General features: G+C 33.1%; 2 protein-coding genes across 2 annotated transcripts in view; one reads left to right on the top strand and one right to left on the bottom strand.

The window, feature by feature from the left end:
* Positions 1-5,918, top strand: part of LOTGIDRAFT_234471 (hypothetical protein) — a gene marked incomplete at both ends in the record, with an annotated part of 38,574 nt that extends 32,656 nt beyond the window's left edge. Inside the window, 8 exons of the mRNA XM_009062402.1 lie at positions 314-517; positions 626-829; positions 962-1,708; positions 1,862-2,074; positions 2,220-2,315; positions 2,828-3,156; positions 4,363-4,564; positions 5,641-5,918. Coding sequence (XP_009060650.1) covers positions 314-517; positions 626-829; positions 962-1,708; positions 1,862-2,074; positions 2,220-2,315; positions 2,828-3,156; positions 4,363-4,564; positions 5,641-5,918 — 2,273 coding nt within the window. The remainder of the gene's footprint in view (positions 1-313; positions 518-625; positions 830-961; positions 1,709-1,861; positions 2,075-2,219; positions 2,316-2,827; positions 3,157-4,362; positions 4,565-5,640) is intronic.
* A 2,174-nt stretch (positions 5,919-8,092) lies between these two features.
* On the bottom strand, positions 8,093-14,302 carry LOTGIDRAFT_234470 (hypothetical protein). Its single transcript, XM_009062401.1, has 3 exons — positions 14,258-14,302; positions 11,488-11,586; positions 8,093-10,764 (listed from the first exon to the last, which is right to left on the bottom strand). Exons 2-3 carry the CDS (start codon positions 11,557-11,559, stop codon positions 8,641-8,643), a joined length of 2,196 nt encoding a protein of 731 aa, XP_009060649.1. The 5' UTR covers positions 11,560-11,586; positions 14,258-14,302; the 3' UTR covers positions 8,093-8,640.
* Between the last annotated feature and the right edge of the window lie 7,470 nt (positions 14,303-21,772).

Here is a 21,772-nt window from a genome sequence, read left to right as displayed (position 1 = left end):
AGGTTAAAGAATTAGAACAGACAACTAGTAATAAAGATATTGACTACCAAATAAACAACAATACAATAATAGTTGGTTGGAAAGATAAATTTAATGGTGGAGATCATGGTATAGATTATTACCAGGTTTATGTCAGTACACATCCACTAGGTATACAACTTTTTTGTTTCTTTTGTACATAACTTTCCTTGTAATGTTTCAAAACAGATATAGAAGTATATATCTTGTAGCCATTTCTTTGCCTTCCAATTCACATGTATATTACAATTATTGAAGAAAAACTTAGATATACGCAAGTTTTATAAAATTGCAGGTCACAATATCCATAAGAGCAACACAGAATTATCGACAGAGCAGAAATCATTCAGTATATCTGGTTTAAAGTTAGAAGAAAATAAGATATATTACAGCACAGTTTTAGCCTTTAACAAAGCTGGGTTTTGTAGCTGGAGCACAAGCGATGGCATCGAAATCGATGCTACACCACCTTCAACTGGTATAATACAAGATGGATTTGGTAAGTATAAGAGATTGTATTGGGGTAGATACTGTATATTGATAATGGCTTTTAGATTTATGTATGTTTCATTGAACCTTTTTACAATTTTCATTTTGTTTATTTCAGGTCCACACGATTCCGAATACCAATCATCTGGTACTTGGCTTGGTGCCTCGTGGTATGGTTTTTCTGATATAGGATCAGGTATTGTGAATTATTACTGGTGTGTTGGTAGACAGAATGACTCTACTACTTGTGATATACTACCATGGACTAATGTTGGTTTGAAAATAAAAAAAACTGATAAATCGCCTATAGAATTTAAATCAGGTAAATCAATGAATTTAATCTAAATGAATCGAATGCAGAAATATGATTGAAATTCCAATTTAGTGATTTTACATTCACCATTATATTCCTGTCTTGAGCTTAAAACGTAACTTCACCATTTGTACGTTACAGGAGATAAGATCTATCATAAAGTGTATGCTGTAGACGGTAGTGGTTTACAATCACAAGTTGCTGTCTCTAATGGGATTATTATTGATACTTCACCACCTGAAGCAAGTTACCTGGAATTCATTGGAGAGAATCTTATCCTCAATCCCTCATTTGAATCAATATCTGATAACACAACAACTTCTTGTAATGCTAACATCCCCGAGGATTGGTCTACCGATTCACAATCTTGTGTTAAAACTCGATCATCTCAACATTCAACAGCTCATGATGGTGATGTTTATATCACAATAACAGATCAGATTCAACAAACGATTCAAAATCTAGATACAGATTGTTCTTATCAGCTTACTGTACATGTTGGTTATCCACATGACATCTTACTATCGAATCATATGGTAGAAGGTTTTATTAGATTAGGACATGAAATAAACAGTTTTAAACTGAATCCAGATCTCTGTCAGGGTGACTGTTCTCAACTTGTCGATGTGATTCATTGGTATAAATTCACCTATATTTATCAACCAATAAATACACGAGAGAAATTAGTAATTGGTACAACAAGAAATAATATGATATTGGCTATAGATGATCTAGAACTTAGAAAAATAAATCATGTATCATTGAAAGATACCAACAATAATCATATAGTATATCACCCTACTTTTACACCTCACTGGTCTTCCTTACATTTTAACTGGTATTTTAAAGATAGTGAAAGTTCTATTGTGGAGTATCAGTGGGCTCTAGGTAAGTCATCGCTTTATGCACATTTTGATTACTTCATTGGTCAAGCTGCCTTCAGGTAGTTATTCAGAAGACTCATTAACTTCAAGAAGTAGTATCAATGTTTATGTAAAATAATTCAACAATCAAATACTTTATATTTAAACTATATTTCAGGTACAATGAAAGGTGGAACTCAGATCAGAGAATTTTCAACAACTGGTGATAGAAACCACGAGACCATTTCTAATCTACGTTTGGTTCATAACACTCGGCTATATTTCACTGTTAAAGCTCACAATGTCGCCGGACTACTATCTGTATCGCATAGCGACTTTATATTAGTGGACGCTACACCTCCTGTTGTTATTTATATACATGACGGTACAGGTACGTGACGTTACATTATATTATAGTAAACACTACACCTCCTGTTGTTATTTATTTAGTTATCATTAGAATGATTATATTATAGTAGACACCCCATCCCCATTTGTAACCCAAGAGTAATGGTATCATTATATTTGTCCTGCAGGTGAAGATGTTGATTACCAGACTCGTAAGGTTATAGCTGTCAATTGGAAAATAGAAGATCCGGAATCTGATATTGACTACTGCCTCTGGGCTATAGGTAAGCAAAGTATCTCAAGTATGAAGTGCGCGAGTGCGATCATCCAATCACCTGAGGAACTCGTCCGCACTACCAATTGTAGCCACACAAAAAGAGAAAGCATAATGACCTTCCTCTTCTGTCTGTACGTTCTAACACTATCATCCATGTTGCCTCTCCGTGTCCTGTCTACAATTTACAATTATAAGCTATAACTATATCAAGTAACCTGACACCTTACGAAGCATGTATATTAAACACCTGCTAAAACTAAATATAGAGATGAAGAAATACACCAAAGACACGGAATGTTACTATGTTTTGACAACAGAAAGGACAAAAAAAAAATTAACGAGCAATATCTTTACCGTATATAACCTAATAAGACACCATGTTATGCGCACCTCAACACATTTGTAAAAGCAATAATGCGTTGTGTTCTTTTTGAGTTTAGATTGAATTAATTCTTTTGTTCATTTATGGATGAAGGTAAACATTCCAAAACGAATCATTTCACATTTGTATCTGTTTAGGGTCTGTGAGAGGAGGAAATGATATACAGAAGTTTACTAGAATACAGAAAGATGAGAATAAAGCTAGTAAAGAATATATTGACAGAGAACCTATAAAAGTTTATTCTACTATTAGATGTTATAATAAAGCTGGTCTACAAGTAACAGTTACAACTGATGGTGTTCAACTCATTGATTCTAATAAACTTATTACTAGTAGTGGACAGATAACCCTTTTACCACAGACCACAACCCAATATCAACTATCACAATATTGTCTTTCACTACAACAGTCACTTGGTATTCAGTGGCAGTTTGATTCTAATAGCTATCAGTCTACATCAGTTATGGTGAGTTTAAGTTAGTCATAGGATAGAGTAGGATAGATGTTTATTGTATTGTTTTATAAGTTGGACTATCCACTGATGATTATCAACTAGAGAAAGAGATAGCTGATTATTGTGTTGTTTAATAGGTTGGACTATCTACTGATGATTATAAACTATAGAAAGAGATAGATGTTTATTGTATTATAGGTCGGACTATCTACTGGTGATTTTAAACTAGAGAAAGAGATAGATGATTATTGTACTGTTTTATAGGTTGGACTATCTACTGATGATTATCAACTAGAGAAAGAGATAGATGATTATTGTTTTATAGGTCGGACTATCTACTGATGATTATAAACTAGAGAAAGAGATAGATGTTTATTGTATTGTTTTATAAGTTGGACTATCTACTGATGATTATAAACTATAGAAAGAGATAGATGTTTATTGTTTTATAGGTCGGACTACCTACTGGTGATTATAAACTAGAGAAAGATATAGATGTTTATTGTTTTATAGGTTGGACTATCTACTGATGATTATAAACTATAGAAAGAGATAGATGTTTATTGTATTATAGGTCGGAATATCTACTGGTGATTATAAACTAGAGAAAGAGATAGATGATTATTGTATTGTTTTATAGGTTGGACTATCTACTGATGATTATCAACTAGAGAAAGAGATAGATGATTATTGTTTTATAGGTCGGACTATCTACTGATGATTATAAACTAGAGAAAGAGATAGATCTTTATTGTATTGTTTTATAAGTTGGACTATCTACTGATGATTATAAACTATAGAAAGAGATAGATGTTTATTGTTTTATAGGTCGGACTACCTACTGGTGATTATAAACTAGAGAAAGAGATAGATGTTTATTGTACTGTTTTATAAGTTGGACTATCTACTGATGATTATAAACTTGAGAAAGATATTGAGGATTATTGTACTGTTTTATAGGTTGGACTATCTACTGATGATTATAAACTAGAGAAAGAGATGATGATTATTGTACTGTTTTATAGGTTGGACTATCTACTGATGATTATAAACTAGAGAAAGAGATAGATGTTTATTTTATTGTTTTATAGGTTGGGCTATATACTGATGATTATAAACTACAGAAAGAGATAGATGTTTATTGTTTTATAGGTTGGACTATCATCTGGTGATTATAAACTAGAGAAAGAGATGGATGATTATTGTATTGTTTTATAGGTTGGAATATCTACTGATGATTATAAACTCGAGAAAGACATAGATGAAACTGGTATTAATTATGATGGTGTTAAATTACAAGGTTTAAAACTGAAACCAGAGACAAACTATATAGTGAATATTTCTGGTATTTTACTGGGCAGATTGAATAATTATATAAATCAGACTTTCTCTACAAATTATCAACCACCCAGTGTTAAAGGTGAGAATATTTTAGTATTAGGAATCATTGTATAGCCAAACAGTATACACAGATGTTTTTGCTCATTCGGGATCATTCAAAACATGGACTCAACCAGTTCATTAAATTTGCAAGGGTTTTAAAAAGGTAACGCATTTAAGAGGGTTTGGCTAAATTTAAAATAAAAAATTCACGTAACTTGGTTTATTCACAATAAAGTATGCATTTTAGAATTTGTTAATCGGATGACAACACAGCCGACAATTTAAAAATTTAAAAAATTTGGCGGTATTCTTAGTTGATTATGTTGGTTATGATTGTGATACACGTTTGGATTATTACATAAAAAGATGTTCCAACAATCGGAAGCTCTTATTGTAGCTTCTGAAATGAGATAATTGAAAAATATAAAGAAATATCGACAGACCTACCATGCACACCGCAATATATTCTTTTTCGTTCAATAATGTTCTATGTTTATATTCAATTGAGGGACTAGTCAAAACCCCCAAACGTGATACAATATTTATACCCTTGCAAAAATAATTGACTGATTGCTTTTATGTTTTGATGGTACCCGGATGAGCAAAATATCTGTGTTTGACTAAACATATATTATATTGTTTGATAAACTGAATTATTTTTCTGTTGTTTAATTATTTTTAACTAATTTTAAAAGAAATATAGTTTAAAACTGATAAAATTTGCCCTCTTTCTTGTCTTATTTTTGTTGAATTTAATTTGTGTCAGAAAAGACCTAAAAATCGAGATTATAGCTGCACCAAAGGCTGTCCACAAATTTGTGATCGACAATGTTTTAAAATATATTTCATAATCACAACAACTTATTAATGGTCATTTACTACACATTTTGAGTTCGGTCGTAAGATTTTCTCTAATGTTCAATTTACTAAATTCTTAGGCGAAAACGGTTCAAACAATTCATTCCCTGCGACTACATGGGGGCGTTAAATTGGAACAATCATGTTGAATAGTAAGATTTGTGTCAAATTATCTGTCCCATGCAAATAACATTTATGTAGGCTCTTAGAGAATAGACTTCGTGAATTCACGGCAAGAATATATTTTTATTACAGAAGATGGAGATATCAAAATAGCCAAAACATTAGATGGTGTAACATTAATGATATCCTGGGCAGAAATATTTGAATCATACTGGAAAGATTTAACCTATGAAGTTAGTCTGGGTACTAACCAAGGTGGTGGAGATGTTATACAGTGGCAAGAAACAAAAGATGACAGACTCCGTTTGACATTACCTAAACATTGGAAATATAAATATATATTTTTAACTCTTACTGCAGTAGATACTTGTGGTTTATTTACTACTATTCAGAAAACTATTTTATTGTAGATTTTAATTGCTTTAAGTAAATTGAGTTTAGTTTAGTTTAAAATCCTGAACCTTTCATTTCTTTCAATCTTATTATCTTCCTAATTTGTAGATTACCTCCTTTGAATTGTATTGTATGTTTAATTTTAATTTATTTTAGTAAATCGAATTTAGTCTTTTAAAATCCTGAGCCTTTCATTTTTATATCATGAACATCCTTCGATTTGTTTTCTATCAACATTAATATGTGTTATGTATGTTTTGTTTTTGTAAGATGAACCATACCATAAGTTTATCACACAGCAGCATTGTTTCCAAGCGCAAAGCGTGTTCAGGAAAACGATATGAACTGGTATCACAAGTATAGATGGACGAGGGATGTCATAAAAGAATTCCCTGGTGAATTGATTGAATCCTTTTGAACAAAATTTTTTCTTCAAATTGCGTCTAATTTTAGGATTTTTTCTTTCACGATTTTTTTTTATTTGCAATTCATTTCTCTAAATTGTCCTTTTAATTTAATAAATATATATATATAATATATATTTAATATATATATCATAAATGAGCACCGAGGGTTGATAAATGCATGGAAGAAATGGAAACAAGTTATCATCGATTGATTTCCACGTGACGATATAGTAAAATTTATGAAACCCCAAAATTATTTATACTTATCATACATTTGTCAAATTAATAATACGCTGTGTTCTATTTGAGTGAAGGTAAAATATTGGGCAACCAAGATTTGTCCAGTTTTGGAGAGATTTGTATGTTTTCAATATCTGGCAATCGATTTTGTGTCCAATATTGTTCTTTATATAGCAATATGTAATTTGTTCTGTATTGTTGTTATCCGTGACAACGCTAATTCTCTTTGATGTTTAATATTTGATAGCGATTAATTCATTTAATGCTATTAATCAAGATGAAGTGGGCAACCTAGATTTCAATGGGTGGGGAGTTTGATCGGTTGACATCATGATGTACCTCATCGTCTCACAACTCACCCATTAATTTTTATTAATTTCAACGTTGTGTTCGTTTAATTGTTTCTTACTTCTGAAATTTTTTAAAATTTTTTTTTGTTTACCATATTTATAACTGCAGTTCGATTTTGTTTCCAAATTTCTTCGTTATTTCACGCATTATGAATTGTTCTGTATTGTTGTTATCCATGACAACACTAGTTCTTATTGATGTATAATGTTTGATAGTGGTAAATTTATTTGGTTCTGTGCACAAGCTCTCAACTCTCTGGACAACAATCAATTTTGTGATTGTATATGGACGACGATTGTTTGTATTTTCATTTATTTATTAAAATTGTAAACTAAACATATGCTATTGTAACTGCTGAAAGTACAAAAGTCGTTCCAGTCATTACCAGAACATATCTTTCAAACATTGATAAAACCACTGCACCGGAAATTAAAAAAAGCATAAAGGACGGAAAGGGAATGAAGTTTAAAACTGAAAACTATAGATAAAAGCATCTAAAAAACATTTGCAATAAAATAGTCGTTGCATTGTAAAACAAAAAGAATGGGTTCCCTTATATTCATATAAAGAAAAGTAATAAATAAGTGATCAACATCTGACAAAAGCATAGAGCAGAGGTCACTATCTTTTTGTGGGGGCTACTTTACACAAATTTTTTTGTCTGATTTTTAAATATCAAAATTGTTTCCATTTTTATATACATCGAACATATAATGAAAATGCTAATACTTATATGAATAGAAAGTAGGGGTGTAATAAGTTAAAAAAAATACTAGTTTGTCTCACATGTCCATAATTAATTCATAATTAGCTAAATCGAAGAGAATTACCAGTGACCGATCAAGGAAGCCTGTTTATCCAGGCTGTACATACATTGACATATATGATTGGCTAAAACTCTTATATATATGCAATAAGAACATAATGATGGTGATAATGATATGATTAAGAATACATGATAATTCATTAGAACCACCAATTAATCAAATAGTTTGTTTAAATTGACACTGAAAAATAAGACAACATAAAGTATTTATACAGGACATGACATAAGTTCAATCGTTATATAATATAAATAGGTATACGAAATTGATAGTAGTGCCGATGAATGACTTATGTATGATAAAACCGGTGATATGTTAAGATCAATAATAAGTGTTTGTATGACAAACTGATAATATCGTAACATAAGTCGATGATTTAATAACAATATATTAAGAATAAATATAATAAAATTAATATGAAAAAAACTTAATATTAGAATTAATATAACACAATAACACAGAGATCTTTAAATGCTCGCTTTACCAGCCACATCAGTTAGAGTCTAACAACAGTCGTCGTGAAAGTTCGTCAAATTAACCTATTGACCTAACTCAATAACCAATCGAATTTCTACCCTCTCCAGTGGTGGTATTTTGTAACGCGGTGTTTATCAGGTTAGGTCAAAAGGTTAACATTACGAAGGTTCAAGAGGGCCGTAACTGAAGTGTATATATTAAAAATGAATTCTAATAAGAAAACGGAACGAAACTTTGGTCTAATTTAATTAGAAATACAAACATGTCAAAGCAAATATTAAGATTAGACGATTTAGACCTATTAACAATATTATGCTAAGAATAAATATTATGTATACACACATATTTAATTTAATAATTCAATAACATACATAAGAGGGGGAACAACTCAATAATAGCTGATAAGCCCACAACACTATATAAAAAAGGCAGAATTGTGGTTATTTCTTGAAATAGTTAGATAAGGTTCGAATTCTTCTGATAGTATTAGCGTAAGGTGTTTGATGTCTTAAAAAAGTTTTGCTTTGTTTGATTGTCGAACCGTTGTCGAATATTTTTGAATGTCCATAGTTAGTTCTCTTCAAAACCTTTTCAAACCACGATGCGGAGATCCCAAATTTTTTTGAGATTTCTTTGGGGTTACTAAGGAAGTCTATAAATTGGGCATAATTTCGATCAAACGGATTCGGTTTAGTCCAATGAAGAATGTCATGGAAATCGCATGTTTTCATCCGCAGTTTAAACTCCGTCGTAGATATTGATCCATTTGACACCTTTTGTCGTAGACCCATGATGGCTTTCATCAGAAGAGCATTTGGTGCCATGGTAGTCATGCCGATTCCACCAATACCGTATATCATGACCATATTGGCCGCTGGTGCTGACATTCGGAACACGTTCTGAGCTGTAATGCCTCTAGCACAACTTCTCACTTGAATAATATCGTACTCAATACCTTCGTCCTCCAGACAAAGTAGTGGAATGACATTAGCTTTGAATACATTCAGTCCAGTTTCAGCATGAGCATCTTTTATAGGAAAATGTCCACCACCTGTGGTTTGAAGAACAAAATATTGATACGCTTTGTCACCAACCCACACTTCTTTTTCAGCAAGTCGAACTATGTGTTTATTGTGACCGTCGATATGGTCTCTGAACCTATTCATCTTGGAATCCGGTACCACTGACTTATCGACTTTAACCATAAATACTATAGATATCCCCGCAGCAGACATTATTTTGTTCATGATATTAGATGGTCTTATTTTATTAAAAACGTTACCAGCAAGAGAACAGAGCTTTGGTTCATTAGTAAAACTAATGATAGAACGTTCGTCAATCAGACCAAGTTTCACGCTTAAGATATCTTGGGTGTGCTTGACAATTGAATATCTCGGTGGTTTTACTTTTAATTGCCTCATAGATGGCCCAAGAGACAGATATAACGATTTTATTGGTGTAGTGTGTTCTCGTCCAGTTGTGGTGTCCTTCCAGACTATTCTAGTGACGGTTGTATCGTCATTTTCAATTGGTTTGACCAGTATCTTGAGCAGTTGCATATTATCATGAACTTTGCCACCAGCGTCAGCAACCATCTCTGACATGACACCATTGATATAGTGGGGGAGGTACCCATCGTTTTCAAACACCGCTGCTTTTGTAACGAATTTTGGGTCATAACCTCTGTCCGAAATCTCTTCTTTGGTTAGAAAACGATGGTTGAGTAAATCTTCGCCGACTGTCTGGGCAATGTTATTGATGGTTTTAAGAGTCATTCCAATGTCTTTGTCACTCCCAAGATACGTATATAAAGCGTATTGTAAATGGTTGGATTTCATTATCAGAGGTTTAGGTGCGTTGAGTTCATCCAATATCTGATGAGTCAAGCTGGCGTGTCTACATGTGGTGTAAGCTGTCGAATCCTTTGCTGAATGGAGCGCCGTGCCAGGCATATACAAACCAACGTCTTTAAGAGCATTCCATTGGTTTTTCATAAATAACCATGTGACAGACGGATCTTTGAAGTAAGCTTTGAAATTAACACGAAGTTTATTCCAGCCTGGCTCACTTTGTACCTGTTTAAGATATTGTTCTGGTTGAAATTTACGTTGTAAGTAATGTTTGATAGTAATATATAGAGTATAAGCACCGTTGTTATCCGGCCAATAATACACTGGTACTGCATCTCGGATATGGAAATACGAGGCAGAACCTTTCCAATTAGAAGCTCCAACATTACCACATTGTCCATACAGGACCTTATCAACGTTTTGTCCAGAACGGGCTTGAATTGCAGCACCGGCTAAGGCAGCTGGTCCACCAATATACACGTCCATACCCTCAGCTGTTGTAAAAGAAGATGGGTTTGGATCCAATTCAATATTTACATCATTATTGTGTTTTTCCCACATCTTGAAGTCATCTTTACTGGTCTTACCAACTTTGTTCGATTGGACTATTTCTGGGAATAAGGTGGCAAAATGATTCAACGTGTCTGGATCGGCGACCAGTACATCAGCTAGTGGTTCATTTTTCATCACAAGCTTTTCTAATTCATCAATTATCTGTAACATAAAAAATTATCACAATTTTGGATAAAGTAATGTACGTACATCGGCTTGTGAAGGAATTGTCCTTCATTATTTGTTTACTTGACCTCGTGTATATCACTTTTAAGAAGAATAACTATAGCTTTGTCTAAAATCAGAGATTAAAACGTATTGTTAAGATGAAACAAATTTCAAAATTTGACTGTTTTTTTTAAGGATTGCTTATGGATTTTTGCAATATCTTGCCAGGCAAGGTAACATACGCCCACTTGCAGCTGTTCGAAATGATAATTGAGTATTTAGTGACTAAAAATAATTTTGTTTTCATTTTAAAGAATTCATAATGCATGTGTAGTTTGAATTTATTCATATATATTAATATTTACAGTCAGTTATTTATGCTGGGTTTTTCACAACATATATTTCAAAAACTGTTAATCGAAAAATCGTCAAATTCGAACTAGACTAAGATCTCATCACTATATATGATCACAACAAATTTCATTAATATCTGATAAAAACTGTAGTCTCTTTTGTCTTCACAAAAAATATACGTCCACATTTCCATGTAGGCGTATAAAAATGCTTAATCATTGGCCAGGGTTCACCGTTCTAGTTTTATGAGCCGAGAAACACTATCGTATGTAAATCTTGTATACAGTTTTAACGATTTTTTTTTCAAATCTAAGATAACAAATATTTTCAAGATGAATGTGTGAAAAATAAAAAATAGCTTACTTTATCTCCACTTCGTAACTTTACATCTTCAGAGGCATCAATATGTACAGCTTCATATTTTAACGGATCCATTTTCTAGAATCAATTTCACTGCATAATCTGAAATGAAGCAACAAAAACTAAACGGCAGCCCATTTCTGTAATGAACTGGATGAAATATAACATGCAAATGATGTACGCACCACATCAACAATATAAACCACGCGGACGCTCTCAAAGGATATGTCGCGTTTACTAAACATTTAGTATTTTTAGATAAACTGAGAGGACCGTTCAAAACAAAACCAAGATAAATCACTAAGGATGTATTCAAGTAACTGTTAATAAGCTTCTTTTCCTTGTTCTTGTCAGCCATTGTTGATTTTAATTTGTATACGCCCACATCAATATGTGGTCGTATATTGTCATCGCCCCTGTCCGTCGGTCCGTCGGTCAACATTTCTTGTGAGCACTATAGAGACTACAGTTTTTATCTGATTTTGATAAAACTTGGTGTGATGCTTTAGATTGATAAGATCTCGGTCTTCGAATTTGACATATTTTCGATGAACGGTTTTTGAGATATTGCCCTTGACTTAGAACGCCTTGAAATTTGTTAAAAATTGTTCGACAGCAGCATTGACGCTACAGTTTTCAACCGATTCTGATGAAACTTGGTGTGATCATTGGAATTGATAAGATCTCAGACAAGTTCTAACTTGACGCATTTTCGATGAACGGTTTTTGAGTTATTGCCCTTGACTTTGTTAAAATGCGTCGAAATTTGTTAAAAATAGTTTGTGAGCAGGATTGACGCTAGTTTTCAACCGATTCTGATGAAATTTGGTGTGATCATTGGAATTGATAAGATCTCGGACAAGTTCTAACTCGATGCATTTTCGATGAACCGTTTTTGAGTTATTGCCCTTGATTTTGTTAAAATGCGTCGAAATTTGTTAAAAATAGTTTGTGAGCAGGATTGACGCTACAGTTTTCAATCGATTCTGATGAAACTTGTTGTGATCATTGGAATTGATAAGATCTCGGACAAGTTCTAACTTGATGCATTTTTGATGAACGGTTTTCGAGTTATTGCCCTTGACTTTGTAAAAATGCGTCAAAATTTATTCGTGAGGACAATAGAAGCTACAGTTTTCAACCGATTCTGATGAAACTTGGTGTGATCATTGGAATTGATAAGATCTCGGACAATTTCTAACAAGAGATATTTTTGATGAACATTTTTTGAGTTATTGCCCTTGACTTTGTAAACACGCGTCAAAAGTTGTTTTTTGCCCTTGATTAGAGCTGTGTGATTTAATTGTTTGTTGTATTTGGGTTATTGATATTGATTTTAAAAAATTTTGTGGAATTATTCTTCAATATGAGAAAATTCGTACTTTAGTCACTAAAGACTGTTTTATTATTTCTGACAGCTGCCAGTGGGCGTATGTTACCTTGCAACGCAAGCTATCTTTTAACAGATTGAATCGAGCGTATCCGTGTAATAAAATCCATACAAGCAAGACTATTCCGTGCCATAACCCAACCAAAAAGGTAGTTTACTCGGATTTGTAGCAAGCTTTTTAACTTATATATATTTCCGATTCAAAACATAAACAGAACAGTCCATTAATTTTTAGGTTGCGTATGTAGTAATCATCACAATCGATGTTTAGACCTATAGTTTCAATAACTATCTATTCTACCCAAACATTTAGTGGACTGTTCGTGTTTTTACTTTGAAGCGGATCCGGATAAGCAAAATATTGTTGCCCTAGCATATACTAACTTTTACGATGATTTCCTGAAATTGATGAATGTATTTTATCATACATCTCGATATGAGATCCTGTTAAGACATAAACCAATCCTATTTTGTCTGTAATAATATGACCCCTTTTTGTTCTAATCTCAGTCGGCTTGTTGAGTTCACCATCACTTATAATTCCAGTAGACCCAGCTGTAAATCGATACGGTATCCGTACAAAATCAACGCCAAGAGGTTTGGACAAGACGCAGCTGGTAGAAAGGAACCAGAGTTATTATACTTGTAAAGTATAAGGCGTTTATATTTAAGTGAATCATATCTACACAGATCAGAGTGTGCATTTATATTGGCGAAGCGACTACAACGGTTTGCCTACAGTACACATTTATTTTAGCGATTTGCCAAAGTACTTACCCTAAATCGTCGTGGCTCACAGTGCTTTTGTACGATTGTTTGAGATTCATGATGGTGGGAAAAAGTGGAAGCTAGTAAAAAACATGTTGATAACTTTTCTTAGCTTACAAGAATAATGACAAAAATATTATTTTTTACCAGCGTATGAATTTTTAAACAAAGAGAAAGATCCGAAAAAAATTTTGTTCCATTAACATATTTTGCTGTTTATAATCAGTGTATTAGGAAGTAAACAACTCGATACCAATCCAAATCGATACAAGACATGATATTTCGGGTGGGCTGTCCTAGAATTGACGATATACGATAGACAAGTAATTTGAAAACTACTGATTGTTCAAAGTCGCTCAACTTTTAGAGCTGTAATTTGTTGACTTTTTGGATTTTATTAATTCTGATTTTGATTTTTGTCACTTTTGATTTCTGAAGTACATATTTTTTAATTTTTATTATCTTTAACTTGTTTATAGTAGTTAAATAATGAAAATATCAAAAATATAATATTCCCAAAGTAGATAAATAAATGAATGAACAAGTAGATAAATGAATAAATGAATATAGAAATAAATTAGCTAATATAGAAATAAATGAATGAATAAATTTTACCTTGTAAAATCACACGTGAAATAACCTTCTCAGCTTAGTTGTTACTCATTTAATAAAGTAATGATTTAGTCAGTCTTACAGTCTTAAATCTAGTTAAATAAGGTCGATTCCATGTATTTGATCACGTCTCGTAGTCATATATAAATCAAATTAAACCTTGGAATGAACCTCATGTCGTTTTACTTACAAGGGAAGGGCATCAGAGGGATGAATAAACTTTTCTTGTATGTTTTATCCGTTCATATTGTGATGTAAATATGAATCCCCTATATGAAGTTTATGTTGAATCTTTTTGTGCTTTACCTTGGGTTCTTAGATGAGTCGTTGTAGTATTTTCTGATAACACGTTAAGGATGACATTTTGACAAAATCAGGTTCATGTATTTTTTGTTTGCTTGAATTAGTTCGACTTTTTCTTATTTTTAGATGAAGGGTTTTTCGTTGACTTTGAGAAATGAAATGAAATGAAATGAATGGAGTTTTACTTTGACTTTGAGGAAACTATATGTGATAATGCATGATTGTGCAATATCATACGAGTTTGATTGAAGTCAGTTGATTTACAATATTGCCCTTTTCCTACCTCAATTACCGGTACGTCAAATTGACATGTGAATAGACACTATGAATTTGGTCGGATATTGAGGGAGGGAACGTGTGATTTATTGTTTTCCGACCAAACTGACTATATAGTTTAACTCAGTCATTGTTGAAATGGAGTAATAACTGTTGTGACCTTGTGATAAAAAAAAACTAGACACTTGACCCGCCGCTTCCGCTTCTTTAGACGCCGTTTCCGCCAATTTCATTTCAGCCAGAATCTGCCAGTTGTGCAAGGAAAGGTCCACCGATTTAAGTCAGTCGATATTCACCACTTGTAATCATCACAAAACCTCAGGAAGTAATAAATCCACTAAACGTGATAACTTTCATGCATGATAATTTAAAACCTTTACATTCTAATTAACATTTTGTAACTCAAATTCATCTGATTATTTTTGCTAGCCAATTCACCTAGTTAGAAACTGGCTTTTTACAAAAGTAAATCGGATCAAGGGTCGAATAAAGCTAATTTATGTTAATAGATAGAGATTGAAAATAAAAATTTTTAATTAAAAATTACACGAATTATCACCTAATTTCCACCTGGGTGAAAATTAAAGTTTTGAATTAAAAATTACACGAATTATTACCTAATTTCCACCTGGGTGAAAATTAAAGTTTTGAATTAAAAATTACACGAATTATTACTTAATTTTCACTTAGGTGAAAATTAAGGTTTTTAATTCAACAGTAATCAAGAATGGACAGTATGATTATATATTTATCAGTAAACTTACCTGGTGTCATAAAGTTACAACACAATCCCTGTAAAATCTTGAAAATTCATAAAACTAAGTAATTAATGAAAAACGCTTTTCAATATTAAGCGCTTGTCACAAGTTAATTGCATTTTTATGGCTAATTACTAAGTTTGAGGGATTTATCGGATTATATAAGGATCCTGTTATGTTATTTATGAAATCAGGTATTTCTACTGATGAATATAATATGCTCTAATGCTATGTTTAAATTTTTTTAATTTTATGTTCATTCTAATACTTAGTATTCCTTTAACAAATTATATAAATTATTTTTAAACTATTCGGTTCAACAAACGATTTAAAAGAGTTAGAAAATTTTACCCTCCGGTTTCTAAAATACAAATAAATTTAATTTATGATAGTTGGATATGGTTACTGATTGAAACCGTCTTAGCATCTTTGAATAGTAAATATTATACTATTAAAGAATTATATTGTTTTAAAATATAGCCTTGATATGTTTAGATATATTTATGAGCGCAAATATGTAACTGAAATCTATTAAATTCAAACTTGGTCATGTTTGGCAGCACCAGTTGGTCGTTACTTTCATCTGCTCTAGTTGATCAGTCGTTAGAGAATTAACAAATGAAGATATCAAACGAATATCATCACATAATTTACAATAACATGAAATATGACAGAAAATTGATATTTTTTCTAGCAATTTTTTTTTACATTTTTCTCATTCTTTTGAATTGATCGACGTTTTTGTAACGAATTTTCTAAATTATTACTCTACGATAATATAAACATTTTATTTGTTAATTTAATTTAAGATATACATCAGTAGCACCAGAATTTCTCTTACCTTGGCTGGGTAAATCACGTTGCATGCTGACAAACAAATGAGCTTACTCACTGTCGTCACTCTTTAAATATATTTATTCTGATTGAAACTCAACTTATAACAGTAGTCATCGAATAAATTGAATCGATTTATGATTGTAGTTCATTGAGCCTATTATATAGAAGGTATTTCGTATCGCCAATAGCAATAGCAACATATATCGTTCAAGGGCATTCTAAACAAATCTTTTGCTACAATTGATTGCGAAATGGTCCTAAATCAAGAAAAAAATATATATACAATCGTTCAGGAGTAACCTTTATTTTGTTTTATTTTTTTGTGTTTGAGGGAATTTGTTATTTAATAAAAAAAAAAATATTTTCCATTAGGAAATGTCTTCTAGAGTAGTGATCAATGGTCACGTGGATTGCTCAATGAACGTGGTGAAACGTAAAGCATCAGTGTTCATATTCCCACTCCCACAGCTTGTGTTCACCCAAGGATGAATTCTATCGAGATTAACTATATTGTAAAATGATTAACAAGAGTAATTGCCCATTTCTTTTAAATATGTTTTATTCTTAGTCTTCAAAAACTTTTAACAGAATTTGAAACAATTAAAACAAATGCATAACTAGAGGCTATATATCAAATGCTGGTGAAGGGTGTTCAGATTCACTGTCGAAAATTGAGCCTTCAGATCAATGTGTGGAATTTTCTGAGCTTGAGCGTTAAAATGACAACTCGTCTTTTCTTCAGACTCTGTCATATATAGAAAAGACATACATGCATATAGCGATTAAAAGTGATATTTCTAGTTTGAGGTATTTGGGTAGTATAGGGCTAGGGGGATATTATACGATCTTCGTACATTTCTAGTAGTTCTGAAGACTCTTTATATATAGTCAAAAACCAAATAAACCCCCGTAAATGGCAAATCTGTCCCTTAAACTCTTGCTCGCTAACCTGAGGGTCCAGGGTTCAATCCTGGCATAGGTCGAGATAATACCTTCGGATTTCTCAACCCGGTTTCCCCCTGTCAATAAAGTGGGTAAGAGGGACTGACATGGAAAAAGCGTCTAGTCGTTCGGATGGGACAATAAACCGAGGCCTTGTGTGCCACAGACTGTGCACGTTAAAGATCCCTCGACAGTAGAGCAGGCTAATGTCGCTGTCTTGGCAAGATTTCCCTCATTGCACCCTGCATGGTGTTGCCCGTCTTCATTAGCCCACATGGTGCAGAAAAGTAGGACGTAAAACACCATTCATTTCATTTCATTTTAACTTGCCTAACATCAAATCCCTGAGTTCCACTTCACTTATTACAGAACTAGAGTAATGACACAGAAATAAAAAAGGTTTTGCCGATCCTTTCAATTTCGAAACTACTGTGTCATTATCTCGTTAAGGGAAAGGAGGTCATTGCCCTTACAATCCACTTTATTGCACAGGAATTGTGAAGAGCTTTCCTTGCTTTTTATGTTTACCGGGGGCAAAATACGGTTATTCTAAAAATAGGCAACTGACGTCATTAGCAAACGACTGCGCCAGTGACGTAGTTACAGGACGTAACGTTTCTTATCGATATCGTCCGTAACTGCTAGTGAAATCGTTAACTGTATGAGGATTTTGGAGAAGAAAAGGAAGAAGATGAATGAATAATTTTAACCATTATCAACAGTACCAGCTTAACTACAAGTAATCATTGAAAACCGCTTTATTTTTTTTAATAACGTACGTGTAGTACGTTATAATTATTTAGGACTTAAGATTTAAGACTTCAAGGTGTTAACAGGACAGTAGTCGGAAGACAGAATGGCTAGGTTTACTTGCTTTGTGCTACATTGCAACGTGACTTAAAGAAGGCGAACTTGATTAGTGAAATACATCTTATGGCGTAGCTTTATGGAGTTTTTGATTATACAGATATATTGTTGTTCACTTATGACACCAGGAAAGTCCGCTGATGAATAAATACTCATTTTGGCCAAGTTTAAGAATTAAAATGTATGTATGATTTAAAGGTCCTACACCTTTAATAGACTAAAAGTAGAGTTCAAACCGAACATTATGACAAATATTTGAAAATCGGGCTATTCATACTAACAATTCTTGATATTTTGAATCTGACGTACAGGTCTCCATTGAAGATGCTTAAAATACCAGTATATTCTTGAACTGATATCACCAAGAAAGCGTTTGCAGTTATTAGGAACGGATCTCTATCTAAAATACTATTGATTTTAAAACTGCTGTGTCATAACCTCAGTAGAGTAGGGACGTCGTTGCCCTAAAAGTCAACGAGTTCAGGAACGGGTTCCCCCTTGTTAAAATACTATCGAATTCAGCATTGGAATACATAGATTCAAAAGTATCCAACAATTTCAATATAGCTAGTCCAAAGCTAGCTACACCAAGTTTATTGTATTGTCGAGCCATTCCACATATATATTTAAGCAATAAACTGTTACCCTATTGCGGTTATGGTCGTATATCAGGAGCCTTATTCTCCAAAATTTGAGTTAAATAGAATCCCGATTTTAAGAAATACAGTATTCTGATTGGATAACAAAACTAAATTTTAAATCAATTTTAGTGATTGAACAATCAAATGTCTGGAACACTAAAATCATTTTAAGATAAGTTTTCGAGAATAAAGACCCTGGACGCTAACGCACATTTATTCAATTTTCCAACCAACCTTTGTCCTGAAATACGGCCATAACCGCCCGCCATAGGGTAACGTTTATTGCTTATGTTTACGTTTCCAAGACATTCTAATTTTGATACAAAGACTTTAGTATGAATTTAAGTAGGGACTATTTCTTTACGATACTACTGACATGATTGTTTACATTGGAGACCGTCTATTTTGATACAGTGGCGTCATTGATTAAAACTACTACGCCTAATGTTTTGGTGACGAGGCAACGCCACACAAATTTGTCCAATGGACAAAACAATGTAAATATGTCTTTGTAAATACAAAAATCAAATAGCTTGCTTGATTTTACTCTTAAAAATGCCATCTATAAATAGAGTTGGTCTATTCGTCCGAAATGCCACCGTGTTGGAAGATGTAGTATAACATAAATCCACTGTTAGAGAGAGATTTGGGTCTAGATCTTGCAATTACTGATCCTGATAGTGAAAATCATCGAGCAGTACTGTATGGCAACCATAGTCAGCATTCTGTACGACAACCAGCAAATTGTATGACAACCATCGCCAGCACAATGTATGACAACTATCGCCAGCACACTGTACGACAACCATTTCCAGCACACTGTACGACAACCATCACCAGCACAATGTACGACAACCATCGCCAGTACAATGTATGACAATCATCGCCAGCACACTGTTCGACAACAATCGCCAGCACACTGTACGACAATCATAAGGAATGCGTCAGCAATTCGTTTATATATAAATTTTTAAGCTATACTTTTGACCGACTTTTATTGAATTTTTAAATTCCAAGATATAATACTGTATATTCCTGGTTCAAAGCGTGGGTTTCTTTTCATCCACCTGAGGTGTAAGGTGCGACTAACTATTGTAGGAGAAGAATTATAAAGTTTCAGGATTTCTGGTGCTCTTCAGCACGACGAACCCAAGCGAACCTCGACACTTTAGTCATCAAAACTAAAGCCAGAAATAGACTCAATGCGGCCGATGATTATCGTAGGATTTGTCGACATTGTTCCTATATTTGGACTGTTGATGCAAGGAAAACAACAAAGTCTTCCTACTGAGCATCTAATTTGATTAGTATATTATCATATGAGTGATTATTATTAATGAAAAATCAAAGGATTTTCAATGTTTTGATTGTTATGGAAATGCGTTCAGTCTGTAGCTTGTCAATACTCGAGAAGGCGCAATTCTTAACGATTTGGACGAAACTTGGTGAAATTGTTTATTATCACCGAACGATGAACTCTATCACAATATAACTTGTTCTTTAGCTAGTGAATGTAAAAGGCACAATTATTAATAAATTTAGATAAATTTAATTAAAACTTCATAAAAACCATTTAAAAGTATTGAAAAATATGTAATTAGTTATTTTCCTTGTTTTTTTTAAAGAGTTCTATTTCAAGCTTGAACACACTCTTACAGTTCGTCGCAGATTGGGACGGAATTATTAATTTTCATGGAGTTTAACGTCCTACTTTTCTCTTTCACTTAAAAAAGAGCCGTATACAAAACCAAAAAATTGTTTGAAAGAAGTGTATGGCTAAGGGTTGGGCATAATGAACTGGTGATGGGTTCGGTTCTGCCAAATGTTTAACGTCGCCCAAGGATGAACCCTATTGTTAAAAATGGGAAATATCAAATATGAGGTATTGCTATTTTATGGGATTTTTATTCTCAAATCACCTTAACACCGTTAGGATCCAACATTACAATTTAGTGGAAATATACATTACTTACTCAGTGGCTCAGATTTGACTGGGGTGAGGGGCACATTTGACCCCTTTTTGTCTTTTAGAGGGCGAATTTTTGATGAACATGATGAGTTTTTGAATTCAAAATCGTTATTTTGAATATTTAGGTAGTTTTAAGCAATTTTCGCCGAAAGAAATATCAACTCAGACTAATTTTATTTGCCACGCTTACCACGCCAGTGGTATTTGCCACGCTTACCACCCCAGTGGTAAATAGCCACTGCCAACTCGAGTCAGATGTATTTCTGGAAGGTAATTGCTACTTAAATTTTGCTATTTTTTTTATTTATGCCATTGTGTCGAAGATGACGTACCATAAAGAAGAGATCATTTTATTTGCCCAATGGGACACAACTCTTTAATTCCCTGAATATGTCTGATCAAATTTGAAATCCAATTTTACGTCCCGCTTTTTTTGCCCACGTTTTGCCTAATGAGGACGGGTGTTGTGCAGTGAAGGAAATTTTGCCAGGACATCAATATTACAACATTATTTCTGATTTCCAACTGAGAAGTATCCTTTTAGCGAACAGCCTGCAGTACATACCATCTTGGTTTATTGTCCCATTAAAAACAACTCCTGGCCAGCCCCTTCAACCTGCATTCAAATTCCGAAACATCTGCCCCTATTCCATCCTCTGGTAGATATTTTGATATTGGCTTGAGTAGCCGACATTTCAAAACAGCTATCAGAGGCTTGATAGAGAGGTATACTGTAGGTTTCGATCCGATTTTAAAAAGTAGCCTCTTTATAACCAGCTGATTTCCAATCGCCGACATGTTTCACAATTAACAGAATCTTTCTTTTATAACGTCTTCTAAAACAAGATTTTGCCACCAATGGAGCTTATATTAAAGCTATTCATATCACTTTTGCGAATCGTTATATACATACTTAGTTATTACC

Source organism: Lottia gigantea, assembly GCF_000327385.1.
Source record: "Lottia gigantea unplaced genomic scaffold LOTGIsca_51, whole genome shotgun sequence".
In the NCBI taxonomy this organism is placed as follows: domain Eukaryota; kingdom Metazoa; phylum Mollusca; class Gastropoda; family Lottiidae; genus Lottia; species Lottia gigantea.
This window is presented reverse-complemented; position numbering and strand designations above follow the sequence as displayed.

What these genes read in the sequence shown, in the direction of transcription:
- LOTGIDRAFT_234470 (XM_009062401.1), bottom strand. Translation starts at nt 11,559, where the DNA reads ATGGATCCGTTAAAATATGAAGCTGTACATATTGATGCCTCTGAAGAT. An exon ending in AGTTACGAAGTGGAGATAAA is followed by an intron (nt 10,765 to 11,487) that starts GTAAGCTATTTT and finishes TTTATGTTACAG; the next exon opens with ATAATTGATGAATTAGAAAA.